This window comes from Scyliorhinus torazame, chromosome 7 (assembly GCF_047496885.1).
Source record: "Scyliorhinus torazame isolate Kashiwa2021f chromosome 7, sScyTor2.1, whole genome shotgun sequence".
Taxonomy (NCBI): Eukaryota; Metazoa; Chordata; class Chondrichthyes; order Carcharhiniformes; family Scyliorhinidae; genus Scyliorhinus; species Scyliorhinus torazame.
In genome coordinates this window covers 186,752,788-186,769,795 of record NC_092713.1, presented here as the reverse complement: position 1 = coordinate 186,769,795, position 17,008 = coordinate 186,752,788, and the positions used below count along the sequence as shown (strand labels likewise).

The 17,008-nt window shown below is 50.6% G+C and overlaps 1 protein-coding gene across 2 annotated transcripts in view; it reads right to left on the bottom strand.

Annotated features, from left to right (window-relative positions):
- Nucleotides 1-13,940, bottom strand: part of LOC140426742 (E3 ubiquitin/ISG15 ligase TRIM25-like) — a 200,225-nt gene extending 186,285 nt beyond the window's left edge. Inside the window, exons 1-4 of one of the 2 annotated variants that reach the window (XM_072511875.1) lie at nt 13,327-13,940; nt 11,166-11,261; nt 9,929-10,159; nt 8,746-8,768 (exon numbers count right to left, since the gene is read on the bottom strand). In XM_072511875.1, the coding sequence (XP_072367976.1) occupies nt 8,746-8,768; nt 9,929-10,159; nt 11,166-11,261; nt 13,327-13,884 (908 nt within the window). In that variant the 5' untranslated portion in view covers nt 13,885-13,940. The remainder of the gene's footprint in view (nt 1-8,745; nt 8,769-9,928; nt 10,160-11,165; nt 11,262-13,326) is intronic. The other variant, XM_072511871.1, reaches the window with a different exon arrangement.
- Between the last annotated feature and the right edge of the window lie 3,068 nt (nt 13,941-17,008).

Below are 17,008 nucleotides of genomic sequence, written 5' to 3'. Positions count from 1 at the left end.
ACCGTCCGGGGAAGCTCAACGAGCCTCCTGATGCCCTGTCCTGCATCACTTGTGCCACTGCACAAGTGGACCGCCTCCGATCCCTCCACGAGGACCTCTGCCACCCGGGAGCCACTCGCTTCTTTCACTTCGTAAAGACCCGCAACCTGCCCTACTCCATCGAGGAGGTCAGGACAGTCACCAGGGACTGCCAAACCTGTGCCGAGTGCAAACCGCACTTCTACCGGCCAGAGAGGGTGCACCTGATAAAGGCTTCCCGTCCCTTTGAACGCCTCAGCATGGATTTCAAAGGCCCCCTCCCCTCCACCGACCGCAACACGTATTTCCTGAACGTGATTGACGAGTACTCCCGGTTCCCATTCGCCATCCCCTGCCCAGACATGACCACAACCACCGTCATCAAAGCCCTCCAGGGTATCTTCACACTGTTCGGTTTCCAAGCGTACATTCACAGTGATAGGGGTTCCTCCTTTATGAGCGACGAACTGCGTCAATTCCTGCTCAGCAAGGGCATCGCCCCGAGCAGAACGACCAGTTACAACCCCCGGGGAAACGGGCAGGTAGAGAGGGAGAACGGAATGGTCTGGAAGACCGTCCTACTGGCCCTACGGTCTAGGGGTCTCCCAGACTCCTGCTGGCAAGAAGTCCTCCCGGTGGTCCTCCATGCCATCCGGTCGCTGTTCTGCACAGCCACAAATCAGACACCCCATGAACGGCTCCTTGTCTTCCCCAGGAAGTCCTCCTCCGGGACTTCGCTCCCAACCTGGCTAGCAACACCCGGACCCATTATGCTTCGGAAGCACGTGCGAGCGCACAAGTCGGACCCGTTGGTCGAAAGGGTCCACCTGCTGCACGCTAACCCCCAGTACGCCTATGTGGCGTTCCTGGATGGCAGGCAAGACACAGTCTCCCTTCGGGACCTGGCGACGCCGGAACCCCACGCGCTGCCGAGCCATTACCCCCACCCCCACACCCCCCGCAGCAGTGGGAGGGGTCAGTACTCCCGCCACTCCTGCCTTGACCCGCCCACCCACCGGCGCCCACAGGCCCCCCCCCCCCCCCGCGTCAAACGCTTGCCCCAACAGCGCTGCCCAGGGGTGACGAAGCTGCCGAGGAGGCGGAAACTACGTTCCCGGAGTCACAACCACCAGGACCCACACCAGGATCACCACCGAAGCTCCGGCGTTCCAGAAGGACGACCAGGCCACCCGATCGATTTATTGCTTCATCCTGACTTTCACAATAAATTAACATTTTGCTCGAATCCTCGACTGCACGGTGCCTCAATACCTGGTCCTACCATGTGAAATGCTACTGTTTTGTTTCCCCATTGGCCACCACCCCCGCCGGACTCCTTTTTAACAGGGGGTGAATGTGGTAGTACCAGGTATTGCGGTACCTGCGAGGCCGACGCCATTGGTTAAGACCCTGGAGTCTACCATTGGCTGTATGATGTAGCTCAGCCCTGAAGGCGGAGTATAAGAAATGGTGCCGTCCCAGCAGCCTTCAATTTCTGTACCGAAGCTGCTGGGGAACAAGTTCTAGTGCATTAAAGCCTCAGTTACTTATTACCTTTGCCTCGAGAGTAATTGATTGCGCATCAGGGAGTACCTATGGGAAGTGCGTGGCAGGTTTGGGTTCGGGGTGGGGTTCATAGGGCGGATCAAATTGTTATACCAGGCCCCGGTGGCAAGCGTATCTACGAACCGGCGGAGATCAGAATATTTTAGGTTGTACCGTGGGACGAGACAGGGGTGCACCCTGTCCCCTCTGTTGTTTGCTTTGGCAATTGAGCCGCTGGCCATGGCGTTGAGGGAATCTAGAAACTGGACGGGGTTGGTCCGGGGTGAGGAGTAACATCAGGTCTCGTTGTATGCTGAAGACCTGCTTTTGTACATCGCAGATCCAGTGGAGGGGATGGTGGAGGTCATGCGGATCCTTAGGGAGTTTGGGGACTTCTCAGGCTGCAAGCTTAACGTGGGGAAGAGTGAGCTCTTTGTTGTGCATGCGAGGGGCCAGTAAAGGGGGCTGGAGGAGCTGCCGCTTAAGAGGGCGGAGAGGAGCTTCCGATATTTGGGTATCCAGGTGGCCCGGAGTTGGGGGGCCCTGCATAAGCTTAATTTGGCGCGGGTGGTAGACCAGATGGAGGAAGACTTTAGGAGATGGGACGTGTTGCCACTCTCCCTGGCGGGCAGGGTGCAGTCCGTTAAGATAACAGTCCTCCCTAGGTTTGTGTTCCAGTGCCTGCCCATCCTCATCCCCAAGGCCTTTTTTAAGCGAGTAAGCAGGAGCATTATGGGGTTTGTATGGGCAAGTAAGACCCCGAGGGTCAAGAGGCTGTTTCTGGAGCGTAGTCGGGACAGGGGTGGGCTGGCGCTACCGAACCTGTGTAGTTATTACTCGGCAGTCAATGTGGCAATGATTCGGAAATGGGTAATGGAAGGAGAGGGGGTGGCGTGGACAAGATTAGAGGCGGCATCATGCGTGGGCACTAGCTTGGGAGCGCTGCTGATGGCAGCTTCATACACCACGAGTCTGGTGGTGGCGGCGACACTGAGGATCTGGGGGCAGTGTAGACGGAACAAGGGTGAGTTGGGGGCCTCAATTTGGTCCCCAATACGGAATAATCATAGGTTTGCACCGGGCAGGATAGATGGCGGGTTCCTAAGCTGGCATCGGGCGGGAATTAAAAGGATGGGGGACCTATTTATTGATGGGGCTTTTGGAGCCTGGGGGCGCTGGAGGAGATATTTTGGGTTACCCCCTGGAAACGCTTTTAGGTACATGCAGGTGAGGGTGTTTGTGAGAAGGCACGTAAGGGAATTTCCGCTGCTTCCCGCACGGAGGATTCAGGACAGGGTGACCTCGGGTGTATCATAGATTATCATAGAATTTACAGTGCAGAAGGAGGCTATTCGGCCCATCGAGTCTGCACCGGCTCTTGGAAAGAGCACCCTACCCAAGGTCAACACCTGCACCCTATCCCAGTAACCCCACCCAACACTAAGGGCAATTTTGGACACTAAGGGCAATTTATCATGGCCAATCCACCTAACCTGCACATCTTTGGACTGTGGGAGGAAACCGGAGCACCCGGAGGAAACCCACGCACACACGGGGAGGATGTGCAGACTCCGCACAGACAGTGACCCAAGCCGGAATCGAACCTGGGACCCTGGAGCTGTGAAGCAATTGTGCTATCCACAATGCTACCGTGCTGCCCGTGCTGCGTATGGGTGGGAGAGGGCAAGGTCTCGGCGATCTATCAGGAGTTGCAGAAGGCGGAGGAAGCCTCGGTGGAGGAGCTGAAGGGCAAGTGGGAGGAGGAGCTGGGCGAGGAACTGGATGAGGGCTTGTGGGCGGAGGCCCTGGGCAAGGTTAACTGCTCCTCGTCTTGCGCCAGACTTAGCCTGATCCAGTTCAAAGTGGTTCACAGGGCACATATGACAGGGGCGAGGATGTGCAAGTTTTTTGGGGTGGAGGACAGATGCGTGAGGTGCTCGGGAAGCCCAGCAAATCACGCCCATATGTTCTGGGCGTGCCCAGCACTAGAGGGGTTCTGGAGGGGCTTCGCAAAGGCTATGTCCAAAGTCTTGGACACTCGGGTAAAACCGAGCTGGGGGATAGCATTATTCGGGGTATCAGATGAGCCGGGAGTACAGGAGCCGGAAGAGGCCGGAGTTCTGGCCTTTGCGTCCTTGGTAGCCCGGAAAGGATCCTACTAATGTGGAGGGATGCGAAACCCCCAAGCATGGAGGCTTGGGTTCATCAAGTTGGAGAGGATAAAGTTTGCCTTGCGAGGGTCTGTGCAGGGGTTCTCCAGGCGGTGGCTACCGTTCCTAGACTTTCTCGCGGAACGTTAAGTGGAGGTCAACAGCAGCAGCAACCCAGGGGGGAGAAGGGGGGGGGGGGAGGTGTTTGGCTTGTTTTTCTTCTTGTAAGGGGCGTTTAGCCCATTTCTGTTCTTAGTTTGTTAAATAGTTTAATGTTTAGTGGTTTAAGTTGTTGGAGGGGATGGCATAAGGCCCTCCCTTTTTATTATTCTTATGTATATTTTCTTTCCTTTTTGGAGTGTTTTGTAAAAATTTATTGAAAACCTTGAATAAACATTTTTTTTTAAAAAGTAATGATTATTATCCCCAGTCTGTGCTCCCTACACCCTGCAGGAACACAGTCATAAAAATCATGCAAAGTGATGTTGGTAGTCTCAAAATAAATAGTTTTAGTGTAACCCAGTCATTCTCAGGTTAATTTAAGTTACATTCATTATCCCAACGAGTCAAAATGCGATTTTCTGCTAACACAGATAAGAAGCATTCTTATTTTGAACTAATCTAGAGGTCATTTTAAAAACTAAACCAGCTGCTGCATGATTCCTATTTTGAATAGTTGCTGCATTATTGGAAACCAGCCAGATTAATCAAATAAAGAGTCTTAATTGTGAGACAATTAAAGAATGAAAAATTAATTAATTGATGTGTTAGAAAGGCTGTAATATAACCTGTAACATGGGGTAGAATTTTAAGGATGGCGCACAGCCACCGACTTTCAAACTCTGTAGCAGTCCTTCCTATTTATTTCCTGTTTATTTCCTTTGTTCCTATTTCTTTTATGTTATTTTATTATTTTGCTCAGTGGATCCATAATTCCGAGTGTGCCTCTAAGAATAATACTCAAGGTTGAAGCAGCCTGCTTGTCAGGACATTGTGTTCCCAGGTTTTGTTTTCGGAAAGGAGAAATCAGACTCCTTGGCACCAAGTGGATTTTAGGAATCTGGGGCGTCATTCTCCGACCCCCCAGCGGGTCGGAGAATGGCCGTTGGCCGCCGTGAATCCCGCCCCCGGCGGTTGCCGAAGTCTCCGGTACCGGATATTCGGCGGGGGCGGGAATCTGACCGTGCCGGTTGGCGGGCCCCCCCCGCTCGATTCTCCGGCCCGGATGGGCCGAAGTCCCGCCGAGAAATTGCCTGTCCCGCCGGCGTAAATTAAAGTAGGTATTTACCGGCGGGACCAGGCGGCGTGGGCGGGCTCCGGGGTCCTGGGGGGGGCGTGGGGCGATCTGGCCCCGGGGGGTGCCCCCACGGTGGCCTGGCCCGCGATCGGGGCCCACCGATCCGCGGGCGGGCCTGTGCCGTGGGGGCACTCTTTCCCTTCCGCCTCCGCCACGGTCTCCACCATGGCGGAGGTGGAAAGACTCCCTCCACTGCGCATGCGTGGGAAACCGTCAGCGGCCGCTGACGCTCCCGCGCATGCGCCGCCCCGACATGTCATTTCCGCGCCAGCTGGCGGGGCAACAAAGGCCGTTTCCACCAGCTGGCGGGGCGGAAATCCCTCCGGCGCCGGCCTAGCCCCTCAATGTTGGGGCTCGGCCCCCAAAGATGCAGAGCATTCCGCACCTTTGGGGCGGCGCGATGCCCGTCTGATTGGCGCCGTTTTGGGTGCCAGTCGGCGGACATCGCGCCGTTTCGGGAGAATTTCGCCCCAGGTTTGGAGAAAGTCAGGTCGATTAGGTTGACACTGGTTGGTTGGCAACCATGTGTTGGCCAGCGACAATGTCTGCCTGACAACAGTCAGTGATTGGTTCTTGCGTGATGCTTTCTGAGAGAACTGGGCCCAAGTGTTTAAACCTTGGAAGTGAAAGGAAAGTTCACTCTCTCTCCCCCCTGATTTCTGAAGTGAGAGAACTGCTCTATTGTTCTGAAAGCAGTGAATGCCTGGCACACCCTTGAAATGCTGAGTCTGCAGAGAGTAGACAACCGTGCAGAGAAAACCATCTCAAGCCTAGAAGGAAGAAATATCAAAACGAAAGCTGAACTTCAGAAAAACACTAACTAGAAGTCATCCCAGTGCATTAAAGATTTTTATCCTTTTATTTTTATTAATATTTTCTTTCCCTTCCCTCTCTGTTGTATGTCTGTGTGTGTGCGTGCATGTGTATATATAGAGAGCGGTGGTAGTTAGGAAGGGGGGTTTGGGAAAGGGGTATTAGATAGTATTAGATTGCAATTTTGTCCCTTTAATTATAATGCTGTACATAATAAAAGGTTACTTGTGTTAAAGTTACAAACCTGGCTGAGCCAGGGACTGTCGGTATTTTAAATAAAGGACGCAATTTAATGGAAAGGTTTCTAAGGGTGGGATTCTCCATGGGCTGAAGCCGAAATCGGGAAAGGTGATTGGGTGGAGAATCGGTCATGAAGCCAAAATCATGGCGGGAGCTGGGCGCACGTCAGATTGCCATGCTCCGGCGCCTCGACAGCGGTGTCGATGCGTTCTACTCCGCATGAAGAGTAAATGGCATTTGTATATCATTAGCGTGCCCGACCTGGGATTCTCTGGGGGCACCGTAATGCTCCGCCTCCGCCGGGGGGAGGGGGGAAGAGAGGAATTACTGATGGGGAGTTTCACTTGTGGTTTTAAAAATCGGGAAACAGGCGCCGTGGCTGGTGAGGGACAGAGAGGAGGTAGGACACGCTGAGGCTGCCGGTCCTGCCACTGGTAACCCCCCTTGGGATTAGGGTGTCTAGGCACGGACCGCCATTGCCACGTCCTGCAAGGCAGCCATCTTGCTGTGCACCCCATTGACCGCCCACCGTGGCCCCTGGTCGTGCACAGTGCCCCTACTCCACCAAACGCCCCGCAGCCCAGCCGCACCCCCATCCAAATCCACCCCCTCAAAATGGCTGCCAGTCGCCAGCCACCGGTGGGGCATCACAATGCCCACCCAAGGGCAGCAGCCACAGTAGCCCCTGTAGGGGGGCACTGGACATGAGCAGCAGCGCCAGGACCAGAGATTCCAATGCTGCCGGGCACCGACGGGACCAGGGGTGTGGTGGGCAGAGTGGCGAGGGGGGGCTAGGAGGACATGCGGGGGCAGGGGCTGTAGTGCAGACCGGGGCCGCCGTGTAGTCCAGTGGATTTAGGTGGGCATGGGGGTACGCAACATGCTAACATGTCTTAAATTCACCCCCTGCGGCCAATGGCATTCGGATTTCAAACAGAAATGGTGGCCTTCATCCTGGTTGCCACATCCCTGAGGGGCTCTATGGGCTGGCGCTGCTCGAGGAGGACGCTGCTGCAGCAGAGCCTGCCCCAGCAGGTGAGGATGGGGAGCCGGCCGCCCAACAAGCCTCGTGTGTACCGGCAGTGACTGTCATTCGAGGACCTGCCGGACGGGGCATGCCGTCGAAGACTCCGGTTGAGCAGGGGGACAGTGCGACATATCTGCCGGATCATGATGCACCTGGCACCATTGGGGTATGGGGGAGCACTCCCGCTCCCAGTGGCCCTCAAGGTGACGGTCGCCCTGAGCTTTTACGCAACGGTGTCCTCCCAGGTGCCGAGTGGGGACCTGTCCAGGATCTCACAGAGCTCGGTGAACAGGTGCATCCGCGCCGCCACGGAAGATTGATACGCCCAGTCGCCACAATTCATCAAATTCAATGTAGACCGAGCCCACCAGGCTGCCCGGGCAGCAGGATTCGCTGTCATCGCCAAGGTGTCCCAGGTCCAGGGGGTGATTAATGGGATGCATGTCACCCTACGAGCACTGGCACATGACAGGCTGGTCTTCACAAACCAAAAAGGGTTCCACTCATTGAACGTGCAGCTGGCGTGTGATCATGAGCTGCACATCATGCACGTCTGTGCTTGATACCTGGGTAGTGTGCACAATGTCTTCATCCGGGCACACTTAACGGTTCCTGTCCTTTTCGAGCTCCCCTCACAGGCTGAGGGATTGGCTCCTGGGTGACATGGGTTATCCGCTGCATTCGTGGCTGATGTCGTCTATCCGGAGGCCACAAACCGACTTGGAGAACCGCTACAACGGCGCCCATGCAGGGACCAGGGGCGTGATTGAGCGGTGCTTCGGCTGGACTGCTCTGGAGGAACCCTCCAGTATAGCGCCAGGAGGTTCTCCCACATCATGGTGGCCTGCTGCGCCTTGCACAACATTGCGCAGCAGAGGGATAACATGCTGGAGAAGGTAGATGAACGCCAGGGCTAATCCAATGAGAATGCGGGGAAAGGCGAGGATGGGCCGAACATGCGGCCTGGGCAGGCACAGGAGGCTACACAACATGTGCGCCAAGTCTGATGCGCATGGGATGCTCTAATCACCTCCACTAGGGGGCTTATCATGTGGCAGGGACAACCCACCCCCCCTGCTCCCCGGGCCGACAACCCCCTCCCTGCGCAACCACACACCCTTGCAAACCACTCGTGATTCCTACCTGCCTCACTACAGGGTGTTGGCCGTGGGTTGGAGTAACAGCAGGTCTGGTCAATGGGATGGAAGATGATGACAACCCGCTCTGGGATGAGGTCTGGTGTTCAATTGTTTGACATCGGACTCCTGCCCACGGTAGCGCATTCCACTGTCCACCTGGGTGACCCAAGCATGCGAGCTGGCCATTCCATCACAGGGTCCCAGTGGATCCCTGGGGGGGGCGGAGGTGGGGATGGTGCGGTTTGGGGGGGGTGGAGGCGTGACAACGGTGCGGTAAGTGTTGGCTGAACTGCGGTCCCTAGGCCATGCCCACCCCCAAAGTAGCCCCCACAGCCCTTTGTGGCTAGCCCAGACCAGCCCATTCCTCACACCCTCCTGACAGAGCACCGAGGTAGGTTATAACGTTGTGTACAGGTGCTCAATGTGAACAAATATATACAGATTTGTGCCAGTGGCTGAGTATGTTTAAAGTAGAGATTGACAGATTCTAAATACCAATGACTGAAATGAACTTACCTGGAAAGGAGCTGCTTTGAGTTCTGTGAATAAAGAGAGATCAAATCAGCCAACGAACAAACCAACTCCCAATGGAACCAAACAGTGAATTTGGGATTGAGAGGAAAGAGTTCAGTGTAACGGTAGGTGGAGCCTGTCACAGGAATATGGAATAATTCCACATTTCACTGCACTCCATTCTCAGATAGCACCAACACTCCGAGGGCAGGACTGAGGGGGCAGCACAACACTCCGAGGGCAGGACTGAGGGAGCAGCACCAACATTCTGAGGGAAGGGCTGAGGGAGCAGCACCAACACTCCGAGGGCAGGACTGAGGGGGCAGCACCAACACTCCGAGGGCAGGACTGAGGGGGCAGCACCAACACTCCGAGGGCAGGACTGAGGGGGCAGCACCAACACTCCGAGGGCAGGACTGAAGGAGCAGCACCAACATTCTGAGGGAAGGGCTGAGGGAGCAGCACCAACACTCCGAGGGCAGGACTGAGGGGGCAGCACCAACACTCCGAGGGCAGGACTGAGGGGGCAGCACCAACACTCCGAGGGCAGGACTGAGGGGGCAGCACCAACACTCCGAGGGCAGGACTGAGGGGGCAGCACCAACACTCCGAGGGCAGGACTGAGGGGGCAGCACCAACACTCCGAGGGCAGGACTGAGGGGGCAGCACCAACACTCCGAGGGCAGGACTGAGGGGCAGCACCAACACTCCGAGGGCAGGACTGAGGGGGCAGCACCAACACTCCGAGGGCAGGACTGAGGGGCAGCACCAACATTCTGAGGGAAGGGCTGAGGGAGCAGCACCAACACTCCGAGGGCAGGACTGAGGGCCAGCACCAACACTCCGAGGGCAGGACTGAGGGAGCAGCACCAACATTCTGAGGAAAGGGCTGAGGGAGCAGCACCAACACTCCGAGGGCAGGTCTGAGGGGCAGCACCAACGTTCTGAGGGAAGGGCTGAGGGAGCAGCACCAACACTCCGAGGGCAGGACTGAGGGCCAGCACCAACACTCCGAGGGCAGGACTGAGGGGGCAGCACCAACACTCTGAGGGCAGGACTGAGGGGGCAGCACCAACACTTCGAGTGCAAGACTGCGGGCAGCTCCAATTCTGGGCTCCACCAACAATCCAGCCTCACAGAAAAATCCCATTGTCCAGCCATGACCCTGTTTATATGGAAGATGTACCTGAATAAAGGAGAGAGGGTCCATCTGTGCCACACTCTGGGTTTCTCCATCTATTAATGTAATCTGTTCCATCCTCTTGTTTAATGCTTCAGAACAGCTTCTAATCTTTGAGAGAGCTCGGAGCCCCTCCTCATCAATCAGTTTCAGTGTAGATTCTTCATCTTCTTCCAGCTTTCTCCTCCATTCAGAGAAGCTCTTCGATAACTTTCCTTTCAGCTCATTAATTTGTGTCTGAAACCCAAACCAACTCTAATTACAAACAGCCCTTCCACACAGCTGTTACCCTGAGCACACGGAACATTCAAGAGACGGGACAGTTTGTTTACATCACTACTCCATCACCCGTTAAAGATAGACAAGCAGTGGGGGGGGGGGGGGGGGGGGTCCACGGGAGAGAAAACAGAGTTTAACCACCGTTACCTTGAGTTTAAAAGAAAGAGCAGTGTATTTAGACTGGGGATGGCAGTGCCACCTGCTCCATCCACACCTAGAATCGTAGAATCACAGAATTTACAGTGCAGAAGGAGGCCATTCGGCCCATCGAGTCTGAACCGGCCCTTGGAAAGAGCACCATACTTAAGCCACACCTCCAGGCTATCCCCGTAATCTAGTAACCCCACCTAACCTTTTTGGACACTAAAGGCAATTTAGCATGGCTAATCCACCTAACCTGCACATCTTTGGACTGTAGGAAGAAACCAGAGCACCCGGAGGAAACCCACGCTGTCACGGGGAGAACGTGCAGACTCCCGCACAGACAGTGACCCAAGCCGGGAATCGAACCTAGGACCCTGGAGCTATGTTACCATGCCACCTGGAGTGATGGCTCCAGTTTTGGTGTCCACATCTGGTGAAGGAGATGGGGATCCTGGAGAGGACGGTGACCAGAATGACAAAGAGTCGGATGGATAAGCTCCAAGAATTTGGGTGATTTAGAGAAAGGCAGGCTGAGCGAAACATGATGGAGGGTTTTAAAATGATGGAGGAATTATTGGACTCAGTCATTGGGTGAGATATTGGAGATGGGTCAGGATGGTAGGAATAGAGGGTCTTGTATAAAATCCATAGACACGGTTAGTTTAGACACCACAGTCCTCGACCTCTGGAACAGACTCCCTGAACATGTGGTGGGCATGGAATCACTGCCACCCTATAAAAGGGAGCTGGAGAGGAATTTCCCCCAGTCTGTCAGAATTGGCTGCAGGTTATGAGAAAATCCGTTTCCACTTTTCTCTACCTTTATTTCAGCTTCCCTTCTCTCCAAGTCTCGCTGTTTGCTGGAACAATTCTGCTGGTCATCACGAAGCTTCTCAATTTCTCTCTCGTATTCTTCCTGTAAAGACATTTAGAAAGTGTTTAAAAGGGATTCAAACTGGAATGTAAAAGAGAAATGATTCCCTTCTAGCAGTGACTTTATTTGTTGCGGACTGAAAGTAGTTTGGGGGAATCTCAGTGGCTGGTCCTGAGAAGGAATATTCCCTCCTGTGGCTCTCAGTAAATGTATGAATTGATCAACCACACACAGTCACGATGGTTTCCTTTCAAATCACACACTGTCTGCTGCATTTTCACACAGACACAGCTCCTCCATTTCCAGGAATCAGCCAAGGGGAAAGGGAGACAGACTCAGACACACCGGTATTTCTTAAAGAACAATTACCCTCTGCATGGGTTTCGCCCCCACAACCCAAAGATGTGCAGGGTAGGTGGATTGGCCACGCTAAATTGCCCCTTAATTGGAAAAAAACATAATTGGGTACGCTAAATTTTTTTTAAAAAAGAACAATTACCTCTTGTGAGGAACAGTTTTACCTTCCAGTCCCTGAGTCTCCCCCTGTAGGTGTCCCTCACACACTTACACACACTATCCCTCCCACCGGTGATGATCCTTTCCCTGCTGCTCAGAGGGCAGAATACCGCAGTGTTACACAGAGCTACAACATGCTCTGTTGCTCCACAGCCCTATGCCTTGGTGTGCCAGTTCTCACAGATACCCATGTATTACACAGTGTATTACTCAGCTCTACAGTGTTACAGACGCCTAGTCAGCTCTCAACAGCCTGGAGCAGAGCTGCAACTTTTTAAAGTGGTGTGGAAAGAATGATTCATTCCAGGAAAGATAATATAAGAAATAGGACTTGGGTTATTTTATAAAACAAATGTTGTTAAAACAAAAGAAAAAAACAATATCTGAACTTTTAAACTTCAACTGTAACACTAACGAATCACATGTAGTTTCTTAATGTTAACACACTAGTTCCCATTAAACAGCACTTTAATTGAACATGCCGCTCTACCCATACAGACAGGCAAAGGCAATATTTGCATTTAACGAAACATTTTTTCTTTTGTTAGGGATATGTTTTCAGGACTCTTTTTCAAAGTCAGCATCGGTGACAACTTTCATGACCTCTCTCGGTCGATTTCCAAAGCCTTCTCTTGTGCCTGTTCAAAACACAATTTTTTCTCTCTCTTTCTAAGCTCCGCCCAGCCCCTCAAACATGAGTTCTCTGTGGTTTCCAGACTTGAATTTATCAAGGTTATCTTGTTTGATTGCCCACTCCCGTTCATATGAAAGAATAGAGCCGTGCTATTGATAAGCAACTAACCTCCCAATCCAATCCAATCCATTGACGGACAAAAAGGCTATCAGACTCTGAAATAGGCTAATGGCTGGTCAGACATGAATGTCCTGAAGGATAATGGATCTTATGCATCCTGTGAATTTCCACTATCAAGTTTGATTGGGACCATGTAACCCGACTAAGTGTGGGCATATCCCTCTGACTCTGTGACAGCAGATTTTGTTCCCCTCAGTCTGTTTAACCCCTGCATTTCCGGACCCAAGTTCCTAATATCTCCCTCGCGGAACACCAGTGTCCACCCCAGGAGGGGCTGAGTGTAGCAGGTTTTTTCCCCTCAGTCTGTTTAACCCCTAAATTGCCTGCTACATATTCAATCTAATTTCTGAACCCAAGTTCCTAATATCTCCCTCGCGGAACACCAGTGTCCACCCTAGGAGGGGCTGAGTGTAGCAGGTTTTTCCCCCTCAGTCTGTTTAACCCCTAAATTGCCTGCTACATATTCAATCTCATTTCTGAACCCAAGTTCCTAATATCTCCCTCGCGGAACAACAGTGCCCATCCCAGGAGGGTCTGAGTGTAGGTGAGGAATGGTCACCCTCACACCCCTTCCAGTGCCCAGGCTCTTCTCTCATGCTGTAAGAGAAAGGGAGGGATCAAATCTGACTGACAAAAATATAGCCATAAACACGGATCCACAACAGAAAGAAAACACTGGGCTAAATCAGCACTGTCAGCAGTCAATTTAACTTCGTGTTGGTCATTAAAAGGAAAACTGTCCCAAGCTATTTAAATGTTAGGAATTGTGTCACTCACCTTAATTTCACTTTGTGCTTGATCCAGGCTCAGCAATGTGTGGGATTTATGTTTCCCTATTATTGTACAGGAAACACACACACACTCTGCATCATCCTTACAGTAAAACTCTAGGAGCTTTTTATGGTCAAGGCATTGCCTATGTCTAAGGTCAGCTGCAGGCTCGATTAGGGCATGATCTTTGTAGGCCTCTTTCACCAAATGTGATTTTAAATGAAGGGAGCAAAAAGATGTTTCACATTTCAGGCATGTCTTCACAGCTTTGGTTGGATTCTCAACACAGTGTTCACACAAGACACAGGCTGAATCACCAGGGAGTTGTAACTCGTGTTTTTCCACTGTATTGCCCAGTGTGAAGCATCTCTCCAGTTTGGACCTGGAGTTGAATTTCTGGTGACACTGAGGGCACTCAAACCCTTCTGGGCCTGCTCTCTGGGTCCAAACTCCCTCAATACATTTCAAACAGAAGCTGTGCTGACAGGGTAATGTTACAGGATCCTGGTACACCTGGAGACACACAGCACAAGTTAATACATCCTTTAAAGCTCCGGGATCCATTGTCAAAGCAGCTGAAGAGGTTTCACAGCAGCGGAGAGCGAGGAACCACAACAGAAAATGAAATCCGTTTAAACATTTGGTACAGTGAATGACAATGTTAGTTTCACTTTCATGATTCACTCCAGCAAAGATTAACCCTTTTCCATCCTGGAGTAGCAGTTCAGAACCAAAATCAGAACACAAGATTGCAATTTTACAGTATAAACCAGAATACAGCAAACTGGACTCATTCAACACAAACCCCAAATTAATTGTGTTCAGAGACCCAAAATCGTTGAACAAACATATTAAAAACATGGAAAATTAAATGTTGCAATTCCTGCAGAGAGGATGGCTCAGGAGCTTTCTTGGAGGAATAGAAAAATACCCAGAAAAAGTTAAAAGGTTTCTCAAAGGAGTAAGGAAAGATGATAAAGGTAAATGCTATAAACCTCAGAAAACACCAGGAAGAGCTACTCCATCCTCATGGTGTTCCACCACGGCATGGGCAGCAATAGCTACCAACTTATTTACTGTCAGAGGTGATGATTTCTTGTTACCGACTATACCTCCAAATTTCCTATCATTTGGTAACTGAGGTATTTATCAACACATTGGTGGCAAATATGATGAGTGCAATTTTCAGTCCTTTTAGTTCCCTGGAAGTGATGGTGTCAGACAACAGTCCACAGTACATTACTAAATCCTTCCAATACATCTGTGCAAAGTGGGCTGTACTCAATATTACACCATCCCCATGCTATCCAAGGTCAAATGGGCTAGTAGAAAGCAGGCTGCGGATAGTAAAGTCACTGATTTTGACATGTAAGGAGACCAGTCAAGATATTTAAGTAGCAATGTTGCACCAATGAGCATACCCCTAATGGAGATTATGTTCAGAAGACAAGTCTGAACAACTCTTCCAAGACATCATCTGATCAGATTGTCGTTAGTCCAAGAAAAAGTAATAGAAAAACAGGAGAAAATGAAAATCACACATGGCAAACAGGCTGGTGTGGAGTTGTCTCCCCTGCAATGTATAGCAGAAGTTCAGAGTGATCCACTCAAAGGAGAGGACATGGTTCATTACAGAAGTGCTGAAAATATGTAATGTTCCATAATCCTATTTGGTGACTATCCTGAGTGGAGCTATGTTGAGGATAAATAGATGTCAGTGAAGAGAATTATCCAACAATCTAACTCTCCTGTAGCATCAAGAACAAGTGTACTTACAAGTTCACAGGGTGGAGTTAAGGGAGATGACACATACCACATTCAAGCACAAGATAATTGTGAGTCTGTACCAACAGGTCAAGATAGAAAATAGCTGATAATTCCAGATCTGAGCAAAATCTCACTGTTACCAGCTTAGGTGAAGTTAGCAGACCACCTGCATATTTCAGAGACACTTGAAGAATAAATAAGAGTCAATAACATTTGTGCCACGCAAGTATAGGAAATGACCATCTCCAACAACAGTGAATCCAACCATTTCCCCTTGACATTCAAAGGCATTACTATTGCTGAATCCTCCACTATCAACATCCTGGGGGTTACCATTGATGAGAAGCTTAACTCATCTACTCCTATAAATATAAAGGGCAGATCAGAGGCTCAGAATCCTGCCTGATTCCCCAAAGCCTGATAATGCACAAGTCATGTGAGTGATGGAATACCCTCTGCTTGCCTAGATGAGTGCAGCTCCATCAACAGTGGTCAATAAGCTTTACACCATCCAGGACAAAGCAGCCCACTTGATTTATGGCAGTCCACCACCTCCAATATCTACTCCCTCTACCACCGATGTACAGTGTATACCATCTACAAGATGCAATGCAGCAATTAACTCCCCAAGGCTCCTTCGACGGCACCTTTCAAACCCATGTCCTCTGCCACCTAGAAGGATAAGGGCAGCAGGTGTTTGGGAACGCCACCACCTGCAATTCCTCTCTAAGCCACACACCATCCTGAATTGGAAATACATCACCGTTCCTTTACTACCACTGGGTCAAAATGCTGGAACTCCCTCCCTAGCAGCAGTGCGGTTGTACCTACACTGCATGGACTGCAATGGTTCAGGAAGGCAGCTCACCACTAGTTGCTCAAGAAAATTGGGGATGAACAATAAAAATATGGCCTAGCCAGTGATGTCCATGTCCCTGTGAAAAAAATGAAACAAATAAAAAAGTACTGTGCACAATTATTCTATTTTATATGGTATACAGCTTATTTATATAGTCTTTAAAATACATTTTATATATATTTTTTCTACTTAAGGAAAGAGGGATATTTAAATATTACTGTGTTGTGCATGCAGTTCAACATACTGAGTAAAATATTGCTCAATATGTAAATAGTTTGGTATACATTATCACACAAGTAATGTTGATTAACACGGGATATAATCATTGGTTCAGCCTTGATCACCAGATAATGTGTATAAATGTGTATTTTACCCAAGTGTTCAGGAAATCCTGAGGGCTTTGTCACTGGGCTGGATGTGTGTTTCTGCTGGTCAGGCATCCTATGCACACTGGAGGCTCCCCTCAAAGTTCCCTGAAGAGGTAGATTTAGGGGTAAAGGTGTAGATTTAGATATTGAAACCTATATACTAGGTTTAAATAAAATCGAAGTGCTCACATGAGCTCCTGCTTGCAGAAGCTAGTAACTTTCCAGGGACAGATAGCAGCAAGCCATTGCTATGGCAACAGATAAAACTTGTAAGGGCTTGCCTACACACAGAAAGTAATTTAACATGCAGATACCGCTCATGTGATCATCATAGAAAACAGGACAATGAGACAGGAGTCTGGGGGCTATAGTTCAGGCGTCTACTTAATCCAATAACTGTCTGAAAGCTTGTAGATAAGTAGAGGCACCTACGTGCCTGGTGACATTATAATACTGTGTATGTGCTTCGATTATGATTGGTAACTATACTTATATATAATGCATTACGTAATCCTAATTATTAGTTGTGAATGGACATAGATAATTTCTAAACAAATTGTTGAATCCACGATAGTGGAACACATAGATGATAGTAGAAATTACAAACAAAGTTAATTTCAATACAATTCCAATACTCCTCCACTCCCTTTAGGGTCTCCTTCCCCGACCTGCATCTAGGCCACGGTTTGTATAC